The following is a 21,421-nucleotide window of genomic DNA, read 5'->3' on the forward strand; positions in this document are numbered from 1 at the left end:
AGCTGAGTTTTATTTCTGGGTGTTGTTCATGGGGCAGCAGCACGAGGCAACCTTCGTTTCCAAAGGTTAACGATGGGTACCGGCTGTGGCGCTTCGATTAATTGATCCATTATTAAGGCCTCTTTATAACATGTGCCGTGTTCCATCCAGACACATACAGTGCCTTTGGGAAGTATTCAGACCCCTTGACTTTTTCCACATTTTGTTACGTTACAGCCTTATTCTAAAATGGATTGAAAAAAATAGTAATTCTCAGCAATCTACACTCAATAGCCCATAATGACAAAGCGAAAACGGGTATTTAGATATTTTTAGCACATGTTTTGCTAATTTATTTACCATTGAAGTTGGAAGATTACCTACACCTAGGCTGGAGTCATTCAAACTCGTTTTTCAACCACTCCACAAATTTCTTGTTAACAAACTATAGTTTTGGGAAATCGGTTACGTAATCTTCTTTGTGCATGACACAAGTAATTTTTCCAACAATTGTTTACAGACAGATTATTTCACTTATAATTCACTGTTTCACAATTCCAGTGGGTCAGAAGTTTACATACACTAAGTTGACTGTGCTTTTAAACAGCTTGGAAAATTCCAGAAAAGGATGTCATGGCTTTAGAAGCTTCTGATAGGCTAATTGACATCATTTGAGTCAATTGGAAGTGTACCTGTGGATGTATTTTAAGGCCTACCTTCAAACTCAGTGCCTCTTTGCTTGACATCATGGGAAAATCAAAAGAAATCAGCCAAGACCTCAGGAAAAAAAATTGTAGACCTCCAAAAGTCTGGTTCATCCTTGGGAACAATTTCAAAATGCCTGAAGGTACCACGTTCATCTGTACAAACAATAGTAAGCAAGTATCAACACCATGGGACCACGCAGCCGTCATACCGCTCAGGAAGGAGACACGCTCTGTCTCATAGAGATGAACATACTTTGGTGCAAAAAGTGCAAATCAATCCCAGAACATCAGCAAAGGACCTTGTGAAGATGCTGGAGGAAACAGGTAGAAAAGTATCTATATCCACAGTAAAACGAGTCCTATATCGACATAACCTGAAAGGCCGCTCAGCAAGGAAGAAGCCTCTGCTCCAAAACCGCCATAAAAAAAGCCAGACTACGGTTTGCAACTGCACATGGGGACAAAGATCGTACTTTTTGGAGAATGTCCTCTGGTCTGATGAAACAAAAATAATGACCATCATTATGTTTGTAGGAAAAAGGGGGAGGCTTGCAAGCCGAAGAACACCATCCCATCCATGAAGCACGGGGGTGGCAGCATCATGTTGTGGGGGTGCTTTGTGGCAGGAGGGACTGGTGCACTTCACAAAATAGATGACATCATGAGGGAGGAAAATTATGTGGATACATTGAAGCAGCATCTCAAGACATCAGTCAGGAAGTAAAAGCTTGATCGCAAATGGGTCTTCCAAATGGACATTGATGCCAAGCATACTTCCAAAGTTGTGGCAAAATGGCTTAATGGAAATAGGGGGCGCCCTTTTCACTTTTGGATAAAAGTGAGTTTGATTTCACAGAAGTGTGATTGACTTGGAGTTACATTGTGTTGTTTAAGTGTTCCCTTTATTTTTTTGAGCAGTGTATTTAAAAGCAATGCTACCAAATACTTATTGAGTGTATGTAAAGTTCTGACCCACTGGGAATGTGATGAAAGAAATAAAAGCTGAAATAAATCACTCTCTATTATTCTGACATTTCACATTCTTAAAATAAAAAGTGATGAGCCTAACTGACCTAAGACAGGGAATTTTTACTGGTATTAATGTCAGGAATTGTGAAAAACTGAGTTTAAATGTTTTGGTGTATTTAAACGTCCGACTTCAACTGTACATACTGTAAATATTCTGACCCTTTGCTATGAGACTCGAAATTGACTCGAAATTCATCATCCTTGAGATGTTTCTACAACTTGATCCACCTGTGGTAAATTCAATTGATTGGACATGATTTGGAAAGGCACACACCTGTCTATATAAGGTCCCACAGTTGACAGTGCATGTCAGAGCGAAAACCAAGCCATGAAGTCGACGAAATTGTCCGTAGAACTCAGAGACAGGATTGTGTCGAGGCACTGATCTGGGGAAGGGTAGAAAAAAATGTGAGCAGCATTGAAGGTCCTCAAGAACACAGTGGCCTCCATCATTCTTAAATGGAAGAAGTTGGGAACCACCAAGACTCTTCCTAGAGCTGGCCACCCAGCCAAACTGAGCATTCGGGGGAAAAGGACCTTGGTCAGGTAGGTGCCCAAGAACCCGATGGTCACTCTGACAGAGCTCTAGAGTTCCTCTGTCCTTTTGAAGAATTGTATTTGTTAAAAACTGTTCCACTTTTGTCTTTCTCTCTCTCTCTGAGTCAACTACGCATCTACAGTGCTACCTAGCTGTAGCTTATGCTTTCAGTACTAGATTCATTCTCTGATCCTTTGATTGGGTGGACAACATGTCAGTTCATGCTGCAATAGCTCTGATAGGTTGGAGGACGTCCTCCGGAAGTTGTAATAATTACATTGAAGTCTATGGAAGGAGGTGAGAACCACGAGCCTCCTAGGATTTGTATTGAAGTCAATGTACCCAGAGGAGGATGGGAACTAGTTGTCCTCCGGCTACACCATGGTGTTACCCTACAGAGTGCTTTTGAGGCTACTGTAGACCTTAATTCAAAACAGTGTGTTTTAATCAATTATTTGGTGACGTGAATATATTTAGTGTAGTTTTATCTAAAACTTTTTTAATGTTTCACTATTTTTATTTTTATGAAATTCACTGAGGATGGGATTCCCTTTCCTCCTCTGAGGAGCCTCCACTGCTACTGCCTCTTCTACTATTGCTACTACCACTACCATAGATCCTATATCTATTGTATGTATACATTATGGATTACTTTTACATCCCTTTACTATATGACCTGCAATTTAGGACAATGATTAAAAAAAGTATGCAAACATGCTCGCTGTATGCTTTAGGCAGGCAGGGGGTTAACTGCATACACATATTGTATATACTGTAATACTGAGCTAGTGATATCTGATCCACTCATGTTCTGTTACAAGTACAGAACAGCACAGAACAGAACAGAACAGTACACTACAAAACAGTACAGTAAGCTACAACCAGGTCAGTTCATGTAGAGATAGAGAGATACCTGGAGGGATGCCAGTTCATAGCTCATCTGTCATAGAGATCACAGGGTGAATAAAAAAAATGATTTCAATTAAAATGTCCAATTTACAGAGGTTTCATTTTTTCTTTACCTTTACATTTTGGCATCACTGTCATTTGAGGTTACACAGGGTTGGGTAATGCATTGTTTCATATGTATTATTCCCTCCATTCCAAAGTTATACTTAGTCTTACTTTGAGTTCAGCACCATGGATAGCTCCCTCTTTGTCTCCTGTAGCTGCAAGTGTTTTCAGTACTACTAACAACTACACAAGCGTCACAACTACACAAGCGTCACAGTGACACGCATCTCTAACACTACACGCATACTTACACACAGCCCCTATACAGGCATTTAAAAAATATTCTATGTCTTTCTCTCTCTCCTCAGCGCTTCAACTTTGTGTCTCTGCCCACGGACGTTCTGGAGATCGAGGTGAAAGATAAGTTTGCCAAGAGTCGTCCCATCATCAAACGTTTCCTGGGCAAGCTGTCCATGCCTGTGCAGCGGCTACTGGAGAAGCATGCTATTGGGTACAGCTCAGGAATTAACAGGACGCTCATAGGATTATCAGGATAATCAAATGCTTATGAATTGATATTTTGGAAACCCTTTACAAGAGCCCTCTAAAGCAGGGCAAACACCAAAACGTGGGGGGGGGGGGGGGGGGGGAAGTAAATCATAAAGTAACATGTCTCTCTCTTGAATTCCCCCCCTTCGCTCACCCTCTGTTCAACTCCCTCGCTTTCTCTTCCTTTCTCCCTCTCTCACCCCACTTTTCTCACTCTCACCCCCCTCTCTTTATCTCTATCTCTCACCTCCTCTCTCCCTCCCCGTCCCTCCCCTCTTTCTTTCCTCCTCCATAGTGACCGTGTGGTCAGCTACACACTGGGCCGAAGGCTGCCGACGGAACATGTCAGTGGACAGCTGCAGTTCAGATTTGAGATCACTTCCTCCATTCATCCAGGTTCCTCTTTCACACACATCATCTCACACACGTCCAGACCTGGGTTCAAATAGTACTAGTTTTCCTTCAAACACTTTAGCTGCACTTGATCAAACTTGCCTGGCGTAATGGAGCTAAGGGAATAGTCCCACAAACCCCACCCATCTGGTTCTCTCAGCAGGCTCAATCAAACACTCAAAGTTTTTGAACAGAAACACATAGTATTTGAACCCAGGTTTGTTCACATCCTGTTTGTCTTCTTCCTCTCATTTAGGTTAAATTAGTCTGTTTCTTAATACAGAGGTAGGACAATTAGAATATATAATATCTACTGTATGTCTGTAAATATCAACTGTCATATCTAGGTTTGGACAGGCAGATATTAAGCATTGATTATTCTGGTATTGTCATGTGCCATATTGTCATGCTGCTTTGATTTATACAAGATTTTATATTTATTGACATACCATACCAGAAACAGAATAGTCTATTAAGAGTTAAAAGAGTGTGAGTTAATGTGGATATGCCCCACTGTGTGGTAGCCAGGCCCCTGACTGTGAGGTAATGAGCTCTGTTCTCCCCCTGCAGATGATGAGGACATGTCTCTCAGCACAGAGCCTGAGTGTGCCGCTGTGCAGGAGAACCAAGGGGAAGGCCAGTCCTCCCAGGCCCAAGGACAAGCAGAGGACACCATGAGCCTGGGTCCGGGGGCTCCTGAACTCCCCATGGATGAGGAGGAATATACTGGAGCTCCAGAACTCCCTATTGGAGGGGATACAGATACTGACACTCCCATGGAGGGGGATCCAGCAAGGCCTTCGAGTTCAAAGCAGCCCACAGATGGAGATGGAGACTCAGGGCCTGGCTGTTCCAGAGCTGAGGCCCAAAAACCAGAAGCAAGCAAACCAGAAGTCCATGGTGCTCACGGGGAGGCAGTTGTGGCTGTAGCTGTTTCTGCAGAGAAGCTACCCACGGTAGAGGAAAACAGTGAGGAAGGGGACCAGCAGACCCCCACTAGTCCTCAGGCTGCTGTCCCAGAGGAGCAGAGGGCTATTGGGCAGGAGGCTGAGTGGGCAGAGGGGGTGGACAGTGCCCCAGTAGATGGTCAGTTCAGCTCTGCAGTACACTCTGCTGTAGTGCAGGACATGGAGAGTGCAGCGTTTGGAGTCTCTCGAGGGCCAGCAGAACAGCAGGCAGTGGGGCAGGAAGAGGGGGGCGAGGACTGCTGCTCCCTGCGCGTCAGGACCACCCCTAGGCGTAAGAACCGGCCCTGCTCCCTGCCTGTGTCCGAGCTGGAGACAGTCATCGCCTCGGCTTGCGGGGAGCCTGAAACCCCTCGCTCACACTACATCCGCATCCACCACCTCCTCCATAGCTTGCCCTCTGCCCAGCCAGAGACCCAGGAGGACGGGGAGGGAGAGCAGGCTGAGATGGAGCCCGACTCGGACCCAGATCCAGACCCAGACCCAGGCCCTGACCAGCTAAGCCCCAGGGACCAGGATGGCTCAGAAGAGGATGAGAAGGCCGAGCCCCTGACCCCTGGCCCAAGGAGGACCCTGCCCCGCAGCCTGTCCATCGAGCGTCTGTCCGACCTGGCCTTGCTGCTGGACAGCGAGGGCCGCCACCCCCAGGGCCAGGTCAGGGGTCACCAGAGAGTGTCCGACGAGGATGACATGGAGCCCTGCTGTAGTAACTCATGCTACGAGGGCCGAGTATGCCACACCCAGGCACCTCTACTGGCTGCAAGCAGGACATCTGAGGGGAGCAGTGCTTTCTCCTCCCAAGAGGATGAGGACATGGAGGTGAACGGAGCAGAGAGCAGGGAGCCAGGAGATGGGATGCCCCAATGGCAAGAGGCCCCATCCACGCAGGTCCAGAGCCCCCAGAGCTTCATGGGAAATGGAGAGTCACCCGTGGCTGGGCCCAGTGGGAGGATAGGACGTCAGTTGAGTTCTTCACTGAATACTAACTTGAGATATGGAGATGTAGTTTGGATAACTTAGAGTAGACTGACCTGTTTTTCTCGTCCCATAGGAGATTGTCCCTTACCTTCCAGTCATCCTCCAGTTAGCCAGCTTCCTGCGCTGCGTCCTGATTCCCATCACTACCCCACCATCGATGAACCACTACCACCAAGTAAGCATTTGGTTTAAATGTWGTCTGAGTCAAATCATGCATATTCCTTGTTGATAAACAAGGAATATGCATGAGGAATGGGAGAAGGTCTCCAGAGATCTGAGATCCAGAGGTCTGGAGAAGGGAGGAAGGGATGGGGTCAAGCGGGCAGGTTTTCGGGCGGCCAGACCTCACTAGTTGCATGATGTCATCTGGAGAGAGAGGGGAGAAAGAGTTCAAGGCGTAGGGTTAGTTCTGTGTGACCAGTGGACTCAATAGGGTAGCAGATGTTGTCAATCTTTTTTTCAAAGTGGTGACAAAGTCGTCCGCAGAGAGGGTGGAGGGGGAGGGATGGAGGATTAAGAAGGGAGGAGAAGGTGGAAAAGAGTTCCCTAGGGTTAGAGGTAGAAGCTTGACATTTTGAGTGGTAGAAAGTGGCTTTAGCAGCAGATACAGAGGAAGAGAAGGTAGAGAAGAGGGAGTGAAAGGATGATAGGTCCTCTGGTAGCCCTGTTCTATAAGCTCGCAATGAGTCACACAGCCATGGAGCAGGAGGGGAGGCCCAGCCAAATGGGAGGAAAGGGAACAGTGCGTGTCATAGGATACAGAAACGGAGGAGAGTTGGGTTGAAGAGGCAGACTCAGGAGACAGGAGTGAGAAGGATTTTTTATCAGAAGGGAGAGATGGTAGAATAGAAGAGGAGAGAGTAGTGGGAAAGAGAGAGCGAAGACTGCGACAGCGCATGATCATCTAGGTAGCGGCTGAGTGTTTAGGGTTGGAGGAAAGGGAGACAGAAAAGGAAACAAAGTAGTGATCAGAGAACGGGGGGGGGGGGGGGGTTGCGGTGAGATTAGTAGGCGAGCAGCCTTTAGTAAAGATGAGGTCAAGCGTATTGCCTGCCTTGTGAGTCGGAGAGGATTGGGAAAGGGTGAGGTCAAAAGAGGCAAGGGGGAAAGAGAGAGTTGGAAAGAAATTAATTGAAGGCAGACGCCATCGTCAGGAAATTAGCTTATCAAGGTGTCATGCTCATTGAGGAACTTTCCAACGGCACCTGTTGGGCAATAGATGACAATAATGTTAAGTTTGAGTGGACGAGTGACAGTGACAGCATGGGATTCAAATGAGGAGATGGACAGGTGAGAAAGGGAGAAAAAAGAAAATCCCCACTTAGGAGAAATGGGAAAACCTGTGCCACCACCACGGCGACCAGATGCTCTCGGACTATGAGAGAAAACATAGTCAGATGAAGAAAGAGCATCTGTTGTGTTCTCTGGGGTGATCCATGTCTCCGTCAGGGCCAAAACGTCAAGGGACTGAATGGCAGCGTAGGCTGAGATGAACTTGTCATTCTTGACCGCAGATCGGCAGTTTCAAATGCTGCCAGGGACCCGTAATTCCACATGGGTTGTGCGTGCAGGGTACACTAAATTAGAAGGGTTGCAGCCAAGGTGTGGAGAACATCTGTAAAGCCTACAGGGAGAGGTGTGAACAGGTATAGAAAACACACACATAGTTGACAAAGATACAAAAGAGAAATGGGATAATCTGTAAATAACTGGGTAAGATACTCAAGTGAGAGAGTGGTGTGGAGCCTTCCTTGAATAACTCTGCAGAACAGTCTTTGTTTTGGCGACGGTCTTAGTTTCACGACAAAACTGCCACTGACATGACCGTCACTTACAGTTGCCACTGAGAAATCAGGGGAAACTGAAGAACTAACACTAATTGTTAATTGCCTAGCAGAGGTGGAGAGCACAGCTCCCTGTAGTAATTGCTGATTGCCTAGAAGAGGTGAAACAACTCCCCGTCCAATACAGCCACTGATTACCAAAACAAGTCACAAATTGCCTTGCCCTTTGATCCTGGTTGATGTGTCATAACTATCTGTAAATTATGAGCAGTCAGCAGTTCACACACCAAGTATGGCACTGGGAAGACAGGCAGCACTTAAAGTAGATGGCCCTAGCTAGCAAAAAGACAGTACTGGGCCACAACAGATAAAGACAAAATAAATTATACTTACCACTCCTAGAGATATCAGGAGTCCTCTAGCTACAGAATGAAGCACTCGGAGATGGAGCCTGAGAAGCTGGTGAAATACACTCAGAAAATAAATGAAACCACTCCTCCTCCGATACAGCCACTGATTACCAAAACAAGTCACAAATTGCCCTGCTACGGAGAGCAAGAGAACACAGTCATCCAGAACAGCTGGTGCTCTCATGCATGGTTCAGTGTCGCTTGCCTCGATGCAAGCATATCAATCAAATGTATTTATGAAGCCATTTTTACATCATCAGATGTCACAAAGTGCTTATACAGAAACCCAGCCTAAAACCCCCAAAAGCAAGCAATGCAGATGTAGAAGGAACCTAGGAAGACACCTAGAGAGGAACCAGGCTCTGAGGGTTGTCCAGTCTTCTTCTGGCTGTCCCGATGGAGATTATAAGAGTACACGGCTAGATTGTTTTTCAAGATGTTCAAACATTCATAAATGACCAACAGGGTCAAATAATAAACATAGTGGTTATAGAAGGGATTTAGCTCATCTGATAGGCTTGTGTTACCGGGCAGCTCGTGGCAGGGTTTCCCTTTGTAATCAGTGATATTTGCAAGCCTTGACACATCTAACAAGCATCAGAGCCATTGTAGTAGGATTCGATCTTAGTCCTGTACTGATATTTGAGGGTTTAATGGCTTGTCAAAGATCGTAGCGGGATTTCTTATAAGTGTCTGGATTAGTTTCCCGCTCCTTGAAAGCGGCAGCTCTAGACTTTAGCTCAGTGGGGATGTTGCATGTAATCCGTGGCTTCTGGCTGGGATATGTACAGTATCAGTCAAAAGTTTGGACACACCTACTCATTTCAGGGTTTTTCTTTATTTTTAGTATTTTCTACATTTTAAAATAATAGTGAAGACATCAAAACTATTACATAACACATATGGAATCATGTATCAACCAAAACAATATCAAAATATATTTTATATTTGAGGTTCTTCAAAGTAGCCACCCTTTGCCTTGATGACAGCTTTGCATACTGTTGGCATTCTCTTAACCAGCTTTGAGGTAGTCACCTGGAATGCATGTCAGTTAACAAGTGTTAAAAAGAAATGAGGACCAAAGAAAGGAAGGAGGACCAAGGCACTCTTCATATAATTAATTAAAATGCYTTTATTTGTATGGCATGTTCAATAGAAACAAAGTTTTAAAAATCTGACGCGTTTCAGCTGCATGGCCTTCGTCAGGGGGTACAAAGAAATAATACAATGTCCTCTTTTGAACAGCTTTTCCAATTAGCCCTAATTTGAAGAGGGACTGGTTACAAAATTGATTGGACACACCTAGTAAGCAATACTATACACATTAAAACGTGAAATACTGTAGCTACGTTATCAAAAGATTAAACTCCAAGCTGGAAGTATCAGAACCCCTAGAAAGGTAGTTCTAACCTTAAACATGACTGGGAGAAGTGTCAAGAATAAGAACGCAATATATTCCATAGTACACTAGAACACAGCAAACATGAACAACAACAGTCTAAACATAGCTGAGGTCAATTTAGCAAAATGTCCACTAGATGACAGCAAATGGACCTATCACGACCCTACAGGAAGGGTGAGAAATCCATATCTTCATTTAAACGAGGGTACTTAGTGGCCTGTAGTTTGTAAATCCATATCTTCATTTAAACCAGGGTACTTAGTGGCCTGCAGTTTGTAAATCCATATCTTCATTTAAACCAGGGTACTTAGTGGCCTGCAGTTTGTAAATTCATATCTTCATTTAAACCAGGGTACTTAGTGGCCTGCAGTTTGTAAATCCAGATCTTCATTTAAACCAGGGTACTTAGTGGCCTGTAGTTTGTAAATCCAAAACCTTTCCCTTTGGTTTAACTGTTTAAGACGGGCCCCTTTTCTAATTGAGGCCCGAACATGATCAATACCCATAACTTGTAGGGAGGCGGGGTTGCCATGGTGTAAGGACTTGTAGTGCCTTGCTATGGGGTAGTCTTCATTGCCTACCCGTATGGCGTACTTGTGTTCCGCTAAGCGGTCTTGTAGGCGTCTTTTTGTCCGTCCAATGCACTGTGGACATTCCAATCTATAGATAACATGAGTGGTTTTGCAGTTAATGAAATGCATGTAATACTCCACTTTAGAAGCTGTGTCAACAAAATAATTTTTCTGTGCAATATTTCTGCAATGGTTGCAATGGTTACATTTAAAAGAGCCCTTGGGTTTGTGGTTAAGCCACGTTTTTTGAGAGTCACCAGGAAGAGAGCTGTGGACTAATTTGTCATTTAGGGTAGGACATCTCTTAAAGCTCATGACTGGTGGCTTAGGGAAGACTTGGCGTAGTAGCATATCACTTTGGATGAGTCCCCAATTATTGTTTATGATTCTTTTAATGTTCTCTGCTTCAGTGTTGTATTTTGTAACAAAATACACTCTCTCTGATGTATCACGAGGCACTCACCTTCGCAACAAGTTCTCTCTGTCAAGTATTCCAGCCCTTATACCTGCATCTTCCAGGACCTGAACGCTGTAGCCCCGACTCAAGAAGCAATTCTCCAATTCAACAGATTTGACACTGTAGTCTGTTTCCTGATCTTCTGTATACAGTCGTGGCCAAAAGTTTTGAGAATGACAAATATATATTTTCACAAAGTCTGCTGCCTCAGTGTCTTCAGATATTTTTGTCAGATGTTACTATGGAATACTGAAGTATAATTACAAGCATTTCATGAGTGTCAAAGGCTTTTATTGACAATTACATGAAGTTGATGCAAAGAGTCAAAATTTGCAGTGTTGACGCTTCTTTTTCAAGACCTCTGCAATCCGCCCTGGCATGCTGTCAATTAACTTCGGGGCCACATCCTGACTGATGGCAGCCCATTCTTGCATAATCAATGCTTGGAGTTTGTCAGAATTTGTGGGTTTTTGTTTGTCCACCCGCCTCTTGAGGATTGACCACAAGTTCTCAATGGGATTAAGGTCTGGGGAGTTTCCTGGCCATGGACCCAAAATATATGTTTTGTTCCCCGAGCCACTTAGTTATCACTTTTACCTTAATGGCAAGGTGCTCCATCATGCTAGAAAAGGCATTGTTCGTCACCAAACTGTTCCTGGATGGTTGGGAAAAGTTGCTCTCGGAAGATGTGTTGGTACCATTCTTTATTCATGGCTGTGTTCTTAGGCAAAATTGTGAGTGAGCCGACTCCCTTGGCTGAGAAGCAAACCCACACATGAATGGTCTCAGGATGCTTTACTGTTGGCATGACACAGGACTGATGGTAGCGCTCACCTTGTCTTCTTCAGACAAGCTTTTTTCTGGATGCCCCAAACAATTGGAAAGGGGATTCATCAGAGAAAATGACTTTACCCCAGTCCTCAGCAGTCCAATCCCTGTACCTTTTGCAGAATATCAGTCTGTCCCTGATGTTTTTCCTGGAGAGAAGTGGCTTCTTTGCTGCCCTTCTTGACACCAGGCCATCCTCCAAAAGTCTTCGCCTCACTGTGCGTGCAGATGCATTCACACCTGCCTGCTGCCATTCCTGAGCAAGCTCTGTACTGGTGGTGCCCCGATCCCGCAGCTGAATCAACATTAGGAGACGGTCCTAGCGCTTGCTGGACTTTCTTGGGCCCTTTGAAGCCTTCTTCACAACAATTGAACCGCTCTCCTTGAAGTTCTTGATGATCCGATAAATGGTTGATTTAGGTGGAATCTTACTGGCAGCAATATCCTTGCCTGTGAAGCCCTTTTTGTGCAAAGCAATGATGACGGCACGTGTTTCCTTGCAGGTGACCATATTTTACAGAGGAAGAACAATGATTCCAAGCACCACCCTCCTTTTGAAGCTTCCAGTCTGTTATTCGAACTCAATCAGCACGAGCCTTGTCCTCGTCAACACTCACACCTGTGTTAATGAGAGAATCACTGACATGATGTCAGCTGGTCCTTTTGTGGCAAGGCTGAAATGCAGTGGATTTTTTTTGTATTCAGTTCATTTGCATGGCAAAGAGGGACTTTGCAATTAATTGCAATTCATCTGATCACTCTTCATAACATTCTGGAGTATATGCAAATTGCCATCATACAAACTCAGGCAGCAGACTTTGTGAAAATGTATATTTGTGTCATTCTCAAAACTTTTGGCCACAACTGTACTACCCCTACCTTGTCACAGTACAACTGATTGGCTCAAACACATTAAAGAAAGAAATATCACAAATTAACTTAACAAGACACACCTGTTAATTGAAATGCATTCCGGGTGACTATCTCATTACGCTGTTTAAGAGAATGCCAAGAGTGTGCAAAGGCAAAGCTTGGCTATTCAAGGCAAAGCTTGGCTACTTTGAAGAATCTCAAATATAAAATATATTTTTTGGTTACTACATGATTCCATATGTGTTATTTCATAGTTTTGATGTATTCACTATTATTCTAAAATGTATAAAATAGTAAAAATAAAGAAAAACCCTGAAATGAGTAGGTGTGTACAAACTTTTAACTAATATTGTACACACAGTCACTGTGGGGATGATTTTGTCGATGCACTTATTAACTAAGCCGGTGACTGATGTAGTAAACTCCTCATTGTTATTGGACGAATCCCGGAACATATTCCCATCTGTGCTAGCGAAACAGTACTGTAGCTAAGCATCTGCTTCATTGGACCACTTCTGTATTGAGCGCATCACTGGTACTTCCTGTTTGAGTTTTTGCTTGTAAGCAGGAATCAGGAGGATAGAGTTATGGTCAGATTTGCCAAATGGAGGGCGAGGGTTAGTCTAGTCTAGTATCCGTTTCTATGTGTGAAGTAAAGGTGATCTAGAGTTGTTTCACCTCTAGGTGACATGCTGGTAAGAATTAGGCAAGACCCATTTTAGTTTCCTTGCATTAAAATCACTGGCCACTAGGAGTGCCGCCTCTGGATGTGCATTTTCTTGTTTGCTTATGTGTGTGTGTGTGTGTGTGTGTGTGTAGACTGGGAGGCACGTGTGGACAGCCATGGTCGTGTGTTCTATGTGGACCACATCAACAGGACCACCACGTGGCAGAGACCCACCTCAGCAGCCACGCCCGATGGCATGAGGAGGTCCGGATCCGTTCAGCAGATGGAACAGCTCAATAGAAGGTGAGTGAAGGGGTAGAGGGTAAGAAAGAGAAGAGAGCTAGGGAGACAGTGTGCAAAACACAGTTCTGTAGTCATGTTGTAGTCACTACGATACTTTTGGGATTGTTTCTTCATTTTATGTTCAAAAAGCACAACTGAAAACATAGGGCGATTTGGTGGTTGTAGGAAGAATGTAAAGCATCTGTTTTTTGGATGATTTTCATAGAAATGGTTCAGTTCTTTATGAGTATTGGGGAGTTTTGTATTAAGATCAAATGATTGAATCTCTTTGATACCAAAATATTTTGTGTGCTGAACATTTGGTATGTGCTGTGGCTGCTTGCTATGTAAGGTGTGATTTTTGGGGGGCTTAAATTAGAGCCATTACTATAAGAACTCTCCATCAAATGCCTGAGATATTTTGGATGGAGAAAGAATTACTTGACAGTAAAAATCAAATGAGAAATGTGCAGAACAGGCTGTGAATAAGTGTTATTGCATAAGTGTTATTATACAACTGCAGTGCATGAAATCTCTTAACGGGATTGGGGAGACAGGAAGCGAGGGAGGAGAAATTCATTTAAATGGTTATTGCTGCGCTGGTGGAATTCGCTGTGTGTGTCTGGAATGAGAAGCGTGTCCAATTGGAAGCATGAGCAGTGGACAGTGTCGGGGCTGTGTCTGAGATATTTTTCATTGTCAGACTTCACATGTGTAGAAGACTATTATGGTGGTATAATCCATTGATCAATGGTCTCAAATTCAATTCCTCTCTCTGGGGCTTTGTGAGTATAAGCTTGAACAAAATGGCAGAGAGACAAGCTTGAGTTCTGCCCCTCTTCTCTGGATGAATTAACATTGAATTCAATAACAAAAGTCAATATTCAATGGAATACAACTGTATTTTATCCCTACGGGCAATTAAGAATCTGCACTAAATATTACTGGCAGACAAATTAGGACCTTTCAAGCTGGATTTGACGGTTACATGCACACAATAATGCAATTATTGTTGAAAGTCAGATTAATATAATAGTTTGATTAAAATGTTTATACATGCTTTGTAAGAAGAACAATTTCCTTAATAATCCTGTTTACATGGACAGATCTGAAATCAGGCTACTGAATGCACTCTGATAAATGCAGAAAATCACCAATCAAAATAAACGTTCTACCACAGCGTCCATGTTATTTTTGGGAAGCATATTTGATTCTGAGTTCAGACATATAAAGTTTGTATGTGAAAGCTACTTCTAAGACGCATACATTCAGTTGTTTCGAAATCAAAAGAGGGAGGTTCGCTCGGTTAAAGAGGCTCGCTCGGTCTAAAGAGGGAGGCTCGCTCGGCTGGTGCTAGCACATACACAGATCAAATACACCGCTGGAACACCGATTAAGGTGTTTACATGTTCTAATAATTTGAAAGATTGCTCAGAAAACAAGTTGTTTTAATCTGCCTATGTTTACTTCGATGTTGACCTTACGCCAATTAAGATAAGCAGAGTAAGGTGTTTACGTGATTACTGCGTAATCTGCCTACTGCCATAGTCAGTTTAGAATCAAATTATTACTGTGCATGTAAACGTACTCAGATAAGAGATAGTATATGATAAGTCATGTTCACTAGTTTCTTGCACTCTTAAATAATTGGTCTATATGCAGGCAGCGCTGCTCTGATTTCTGGATGTTTGGTAAATGTGTGCTGGTGTGTTTGTCAGGTACCAGAGCATCCAGAGGACCATGGCCACAGACAGGAGTGAGAATGAAGGAAGCAGAAGCAGGAGTGAGAGAACAAGCCTCAACAACAACAGCAGTGAGCCTGACTCTCCTCCAATGGCTAATGGTGAGTAGAACCACACCACAATGTCACAATTACAGAATGCAATAAGCTGATGTGCTATTTAAGTGTAGTCTTGCTTTGTAGAACTAATGGGTCTACACAGATCCTGTTTAGTGAGAGACTTATCAAAGTACTACATACATACAACATTGTACATAACAGTCACCATTCAGTGAATGTTTCCTTTGTTTCTCCTGGTGTGTGTGTGTAGAGCTGAGAAGAGACAGCTCCTCCTCATCATCATCATCTCCAGTCAACAGTCAGAAAATCACAGCTCTGCTACAGAGCCCAGCGGTGAAGTTCATCACACACCCAGAGTTCTTCACTGTCCTCCACGCCAACTATGTGAGTACCTGTCTCCCCAGTGGACATTTATAACTCTACACAGTCAGCATGACTCACCTGAGAAATAAGCATAATTTCCCTTTGAACAGCAATATCAATGCTTAGTAACATATTGTAGTCTTTAGTAACAGATGCTGAATATTCTTCCATTTTGGTTCAGATTGGTTGCATATGGTGTTTCTAGTTCCCATGGTCATGCCGAGCTCTTCTTCTCTTCTCAGGGGGCCTATCGCATGTTCACCAGCAGTACGTGCCTGAAGCACATGATCCTGAAGATTCGTAGAGATGCTCGTAACCTTGAGAGGTACCAGCACAACAGAGACCTGGTCACCTTCCTCAACCGCTTCGCTGACGCCCAGCTGGAACTGCCCCGGGGCTGGGAGATCAAGACTGACCCGCAGGGCAAGGTGCAGAGACAAAGATCCTCAGTTCATCCACAGATAACTCACCCACCTATTCACATAAGGGCTGATTGTGCCTTGGTTGAAAGATGGAAAATATGTGGGGAAAATGAGGGGGTGGGGTGGGCTGAATAAGTATACTAATGATTCTATTGATTTGGTATTTGCCTTCAGATCTAGCAGTGTTTAGATTTGTGTTTCTAACTTTGGTAAGTTTTTACCTGTAACATCTTCTCTTTGGTCCAGAACTTCTTTGTGGACCACAACAGCCGGGCGACCACGTTCATCGACCCCAGAATCCCCCTGCAGAACGGTTGCCTGCCCAACCACCTGACCCACAGGCAGCACCTGCAGAGACTACGCAGCTACAGCGCAGGAGAGGTCAGCACACAGAAGACATTTCCTTGTTTTAAAGTGTAGTAACTGTTTAATTGGGGCCAATCATGTATTAGAATGATGGAAATATGGAATTGAATTTATGTATTTGCTTGTTTATAATTGATCCTTTTTTCATATGTATTTTTTCAGGCCTCTGAGGTCTCCCGTAGTCGAGGTGTGGCCTTGTTGTCACGGCCAGGGAACAGTGTGGTGGCAGCAATACGGAGTCAGCATCCCCCAGACCCAGTGCCACAAGGTGTGTACTGTACATACACAAAGAACACAGTCATAATTCACATTTACCATATAGTTTCTGTTGTGTAAGTCTGTCTTCTGAACTCAATTCCACTCACAGCTTATAATGAGAAGATAGTGGTCTTCCTGCGTCAGCCTGGAATACTAGAAGTTCTAACGGAGCGCCAGCCAGCCCTGTCCAGGAACCATTCCCTGAGGTAGATTAACACTAGGGGATGAATTGGATTTGTTTTTCAAATAAGGACCTTGTAGATTCAGAGAATGTGAATATTTCTCACTCACCACTGTATCGGTTCCTTTGGGGAAAATAAAGGGTAACGCCTTACATTAGTGCCCTTATTACTGTGTAACTACTCATGTAATTACAGTGTAACAAGTCTTGTAATTACTCATTATTACTTATAGCAGTAACCCTAACCTTACCCCTAACCCCTAGCGTTACGTCCACATCCTGGTTCAACCCTAACCTAAGCCTCAACCCTAACCATAACCCTAGCTTCATGTGCACATCCCGGTACAACCCTAACCCCAGCCTCAACCACAACCCTAAACCTAGTTTCATGTCCACATCCTGGTTCAACCCTAACCTAAGCCTCAACCTAACCCTAACCCTAGCTTCATGTGCACATCCGGTACAACCCTAACCCCAGCCTCAACCACAACCCTAAACCTAGTTTCATGTCCACATCCTGGTTCAACCCTAACCTAGCCTCAACCCTAACCTAACCTAGCTTCATGTGCACATCCCGGTACAACCTAACCCCAGCCTCAACACAACCCTAAACCTAGTTTCATGTCCACATCCTGGTTCAACCTAACAAGCCTCAACCCACCCTAACACTACGATTCATGTCCACATCCCGGTACAACCCTAACCCCAGCCTCAACCACAACCCTAAACCGAGCTTCATGTCCACATCCTGGTTCAACCCTAACACGAGCCTTAACCCTAGCTTCATGTCCACATCTCGGTTCAACCCTAACCCCAGCCTCAACCACAACCCTAACCCTGAAGTAACCCTAAGTACGGTGTAATAATGAGTACTTGTTACACTGTAATTATAGGAATAGTTACACAGTAATAAGGATTATAAAGTTATTCTATTCTATGTCAGGTTTGATAAAATACACCTACCCAGTCTAGTCCAGATTATAGTGTAATGTGTGCTTGCAGGGAAAAGATCCACTACATCAGAACAGAGGGCACCCAAAGACTGGAGAAACTGGCTTGTGATGCAGACCTGGTGATACTATTGAGGTAGGATGCTACTGTTCATATTACCCCAGATTTTTTTTTTGTGTTGTAGTATTGTAATTATTTTCATTTTTGTGACTTTTTGGTTCTCTATGCAGCTTGTTTGAAGAGGAAATCATGTCATATGTTCCACCCTCCTTCCATCCTGGCTTCAGCTTCTCTCCTCGTTGTTCACCTGGGTCTTCACCACAGAGTTCTCCAGGTGGGTTTGCACTAATGACAAATGGAGAGATAGTGGGTTGAAAATGTACACACAAGAACATTTGGTTAATTCACAAGAATTGGTCAAATAAAAACGTCACAGATGGTTATCCTGGTGTGGTCTGTGTCTCATGTCATGGAGTTGAATGCRCTTGTCAACAGGAATGTCGAGAGCGAGAGCACCTGCCCCGTACCGGAGAGACTTTGAGGCCAAACTACGCAACTTCTACAGGAAACTGGAGGCTAAAGGCTATGGCCAGGGCCCAGGAAAAATCAAGTAAGGAAAACTGTCCAGCAACATGATCACTCACACCTTTTTCAAATATAGTTACAGCTCTATACAACCCTACTGTTTCTAAGAAACTTTAGGGTTGTGTGTGCAAATTAGCACCATATTGTATATCCATGTCTGTGTTGCTCAGCATCCTATGATGTTGTTGTGTTCCAGGCTTATTGTCCGGAGAGACCACCTGTTGGAGGGTACCTTTAACCAGGTCATGGCCTACTCACGCAAGGAACTACAGAGGAATAAGCTCTACATCACCTTCATAGGAGAGGAGGGGTAAGCCAAAGCTGCTTCTATTGACCTGAACACAGACATTACAACAGAGGGACTTTGATCTGTGGAGTTCAACCATTGCATGAAAGTGCATGTCTTTACAATTRTGGAATTCAATTAAGTTACTTGAAAAAGTAATGCATGTGTCAAGAAAGAACCCCCTCTCATCTTTTAAAGAATGAACTGCTAGTTTTTGGGCTATATAGAGGATAGTGCATGTCTGTTTCATTCTTCTGGCATCACTGACTGCTACTGACAGATAACTGGTCTCTTCTCTTCCCACACCGTCAGGCTGGACTACAGTGGGCCGTCCAGAGAGTTCTTCTTCCTGCTGTCTCAGGAGCTGTTCAACCCCTACTACGGCCTGTTTGAGTACTCAGCCAACGACACGTACACCGTCCAGATCAGCCCCATGTCCGCCTTCGTAGAGAACCATCTGGAATGGTGAGGAGGACATCTGTTCGTCCTGTGTTTGAACTTATTTCAAACTCATGAATCCTGGGTTGTGTTCATTAGGCATTAGGCACCAAAGGGAAGAAAACTGACTAACTGTGAGGGACGACCTTGACTTGTCAAATAAGAAACACTCTTTTTTGTGTTCTGTTGCAAAGCGTTTTCAAGTGTTTTCCATTGTCCTAATGAACATGACCATGGGCTTGTTCTTCTTTGTTTACTTATTGGAGACAGAAAATGAATGGGTTTTATGTCTCATGTGATGAGACCTAAACACTTTCATTGCATTGGATTTGTAATTGTGTGTGAGACCTGTCTCTGTGTGTTTTTGTGCAGGTTCCGGTTTAGTGGGCGTATTTTGGGACTGGCGTTGATCCACCAGTATCTCCTGGATGCCTTCTTCACGCGGCCCTTTTACAAGGCTCTCCTCAGACTGTGAGTTTATGTCTGTCTGTCTGCCTGCACGCCCGCCTGTCTGTGTTTCTGTCTCTGTCTGTCTGAAATGGCCTTTACAATTCTTCTATATGGAAACATGTCTCTGCCACGTACACAAGAAAGAAAAATTATCCAGAATTGATTAGTGCGCAATCAGGCATAAATGTTGCCAGTAGTTTTAGACTTAACACAGTCAACCCAGATTGACTTTCTAGCGTGATAACTAAAGACAAGTCTCTCCAGATTGGATGATGATAGGCTACAACAACTGACAGAATCAGCATTCTTTACATTTACACACAAAGCAAATGTACCTCAGGCTAGTGAGTGAGTTAATCACTCCCCTTAATTGACTTTAAGACAATGGATTGCTTTGTGCAGTAATAGCTAGTGAACCCCACAGAAGGTCATGTGTGAAATAAATATGTTTACCTGTGCAGAGCCACTGACCTGAGTGATCTGGAGTATCTAGATGAGGAGTTCCATCAGAGTCTACAGTGGATGAAAGACAATGACATCACTGATGTGCTGGACCTTACCTTCACTGTGAATGAGGAAGTCTTCGGACAGGTATGTGTGAAGTACTAATACGTACAGTGTCTAAACACATAAACCCATAGCAAGCTGAAGTACTGTATAACATGTTATTTTTTTTACAGTGTATATCTTTCAATATACTGTACATTTTCATGGGGACTTTTCCATTATAAGGTTTGTCTGTATTGTTACATGGATATTACTCTCTTTGTGGGCAGGTAACAGAGAGAGAGCTGAAGTCTGGAGGGGCCCACATTAATGTGACAGAAAAGAATAAGAAGGAGTACATTGACCGCATGGTGAAGTGGAGGGTGGAGAGAGGAGTGGTCCAGCAGACAGAGGCACTGGTCAGAGGCTTCTATGAGGTAGAGCAAACACTCTCAGGGCAACAACCATTGGCCATGGCATGATTTCCCCCCAATATTTCCAATTTRGTTTATTGTTTTTCCAGCCTTGCTATGATTTAAGAGGGTTTTCACTTTGCACTTCAAATATGATTTCTTAAAGTTTCTTAGAATGCAATAGAACATGACTATCAAATGAAATCAACAAATCAATGATGGGAGCAATGTGTCTAAATACTGTATGTGACCCGACCGGCTCAGGTTACATATTTGAAACAATTATTTGAAATTGTGTTTTTTATATTGGATAAAAGTAGAAACTCAGAGCTAGAAAATGGTATATCATACTCTGCAGTTGAGGAACAATGGGAAAGTAATTCTGCTTTGAAAGTTAATAAACTTGTAACCCCACTTTTGAGAAAATGGCCCTGTGTTTTGGTACACCTACTGGAGAGCTCTTCTTCACACCCTCTTAAGCCTTAGCCCCACCCATATCTTTAAGGATTCACATTTGAGACCATGTGCTAAACAGAGTGAGTAAGGTATTGTAGTAAACTACCAAAGATTTCAAGAATAGAAGTGGTGAAAGAAGTAGCAAAAATACACTATCTATTCCTTGGCCTATATCCTAATCTGATTTTGGTGCAGGTCATGTTGTTCTTCACATTATCGTCTCTGGCAAACACAGACTATATCAAATAAAATCAAAGTTTATTTGTCACATGCACAGGATACAGAAGGTGTAAACGGTACAGTAAAATGGTTACTTGCATATTTGCATAGTAGCAATATCAAAAATAGAAAGTGCCCAGATAAATATTTTATAAATATGAAATTATTCTTACCCAGACACACTTGTCTAAATTGATGGGTCGTGTGAAAGAAATGCTATAACCATCCCCCAGCCACATCTATCTAAGTAGATGGGTCACTATTGTCTAGACCAGTGGTTCCCAAACTTTTTAATAGTTCCGTACCCCTCCAAACATTCAACCTCCAGCTGCGTACAGGGTCAGCGCACTCTCAAATGCTGTTTTTTGCCATCATTGTA

The 21,421-nt window shown here is 43.6% G+C and overlaps 1 protein-coding gene across 1 annotated transcript in view; it reads left to right on the forward strand.

The window, feature by feature from the left end:
- LOC111956296 (E3 ubiquitin-protein ligase HECW1-like) overlaps positions 1–21,421 on the forward strand; it is a 56,134-nt gene that overhangs the window by 23,122 nt on the left and 11,591 nt on the right. The window contains exons 7-25 of the mRNA XM_023976745.2: positions 3,576–3,718; positions 4,052–4,152; positions 4,720–6,072; positions 6,166–6,267; positions 13,238–13,388; positions 15,086–15,210; positions 15,419–15,552; positions 15,774–15,959; positions 16,200–16,334; positions 16,482–16,587; positions 16,687–16,783; positions 17,761–17,844; positions 17,940–18,043; positions 18,205–18,319; positions 18,491–18,604; positions 18,893–19,045; positions 19,391–19,489; positions 19,930–20,059; positions 20,245–20,391. Of these exons, the coding sequence (XP_023832513.1) occupies positions 3,576–3,718; positions 4,052–4,152; positions 4,720–6,072; positions 6,166–6,267; positions 13,238–13,388; positions 15,086–15,210; positions 15,419–15,552; positions 15,774–15,959; positions 16,200–16,334; positions 16,482–16,587; positions 16,687–16,783; positions 17,761–17,844; positions 17,940–18,043; positions 18,205–18,319; positions 18,491–18,604; positions 18,893–19,045; positions 19,391–19,489; positions 19,930–20,059; positions 20,245–20,391 (3,579 nt within the window). The remainder of the gene's footprint in view (positions 1–3,575; positions 3,719–4,051; positions 4,153–4,719; positions 6,073–6,165; positions 6,268–13,237; positions 13,389–15,085; positions 15,211–15,418; positions 15,553–15,773; positions 15,960–16,199; positions 16,335–16,481; positions 16,588–16,686; positions 16,784–17,760; positions 17,845–17,939; positions 18,044–18,204; positions 18,320–18,490; positions 18,605–18,892; positions 19,046–19,390; positions 19,490–19,929; positions 20,060–20,244; positions 20,392–21,421) is intronic.

The sequence above is a fragment of the Salvelinus sp. IW2-2015 genome, linkage group LG32 (genome assembly GCF_002910315.2).
Source record: "Salvelinus sp. IW2-2015 linkage group LG32, ASM291031v2, whole genome shotgun sequence".
NCBI classification, from domain to species: domain Eukaryota; kingdom Metazoa; phylum Chordata; class Actinopteri; order Salmoniformes; family Salmonidae; genus Salvelinus; species Salvelinus sp. IW2-2015.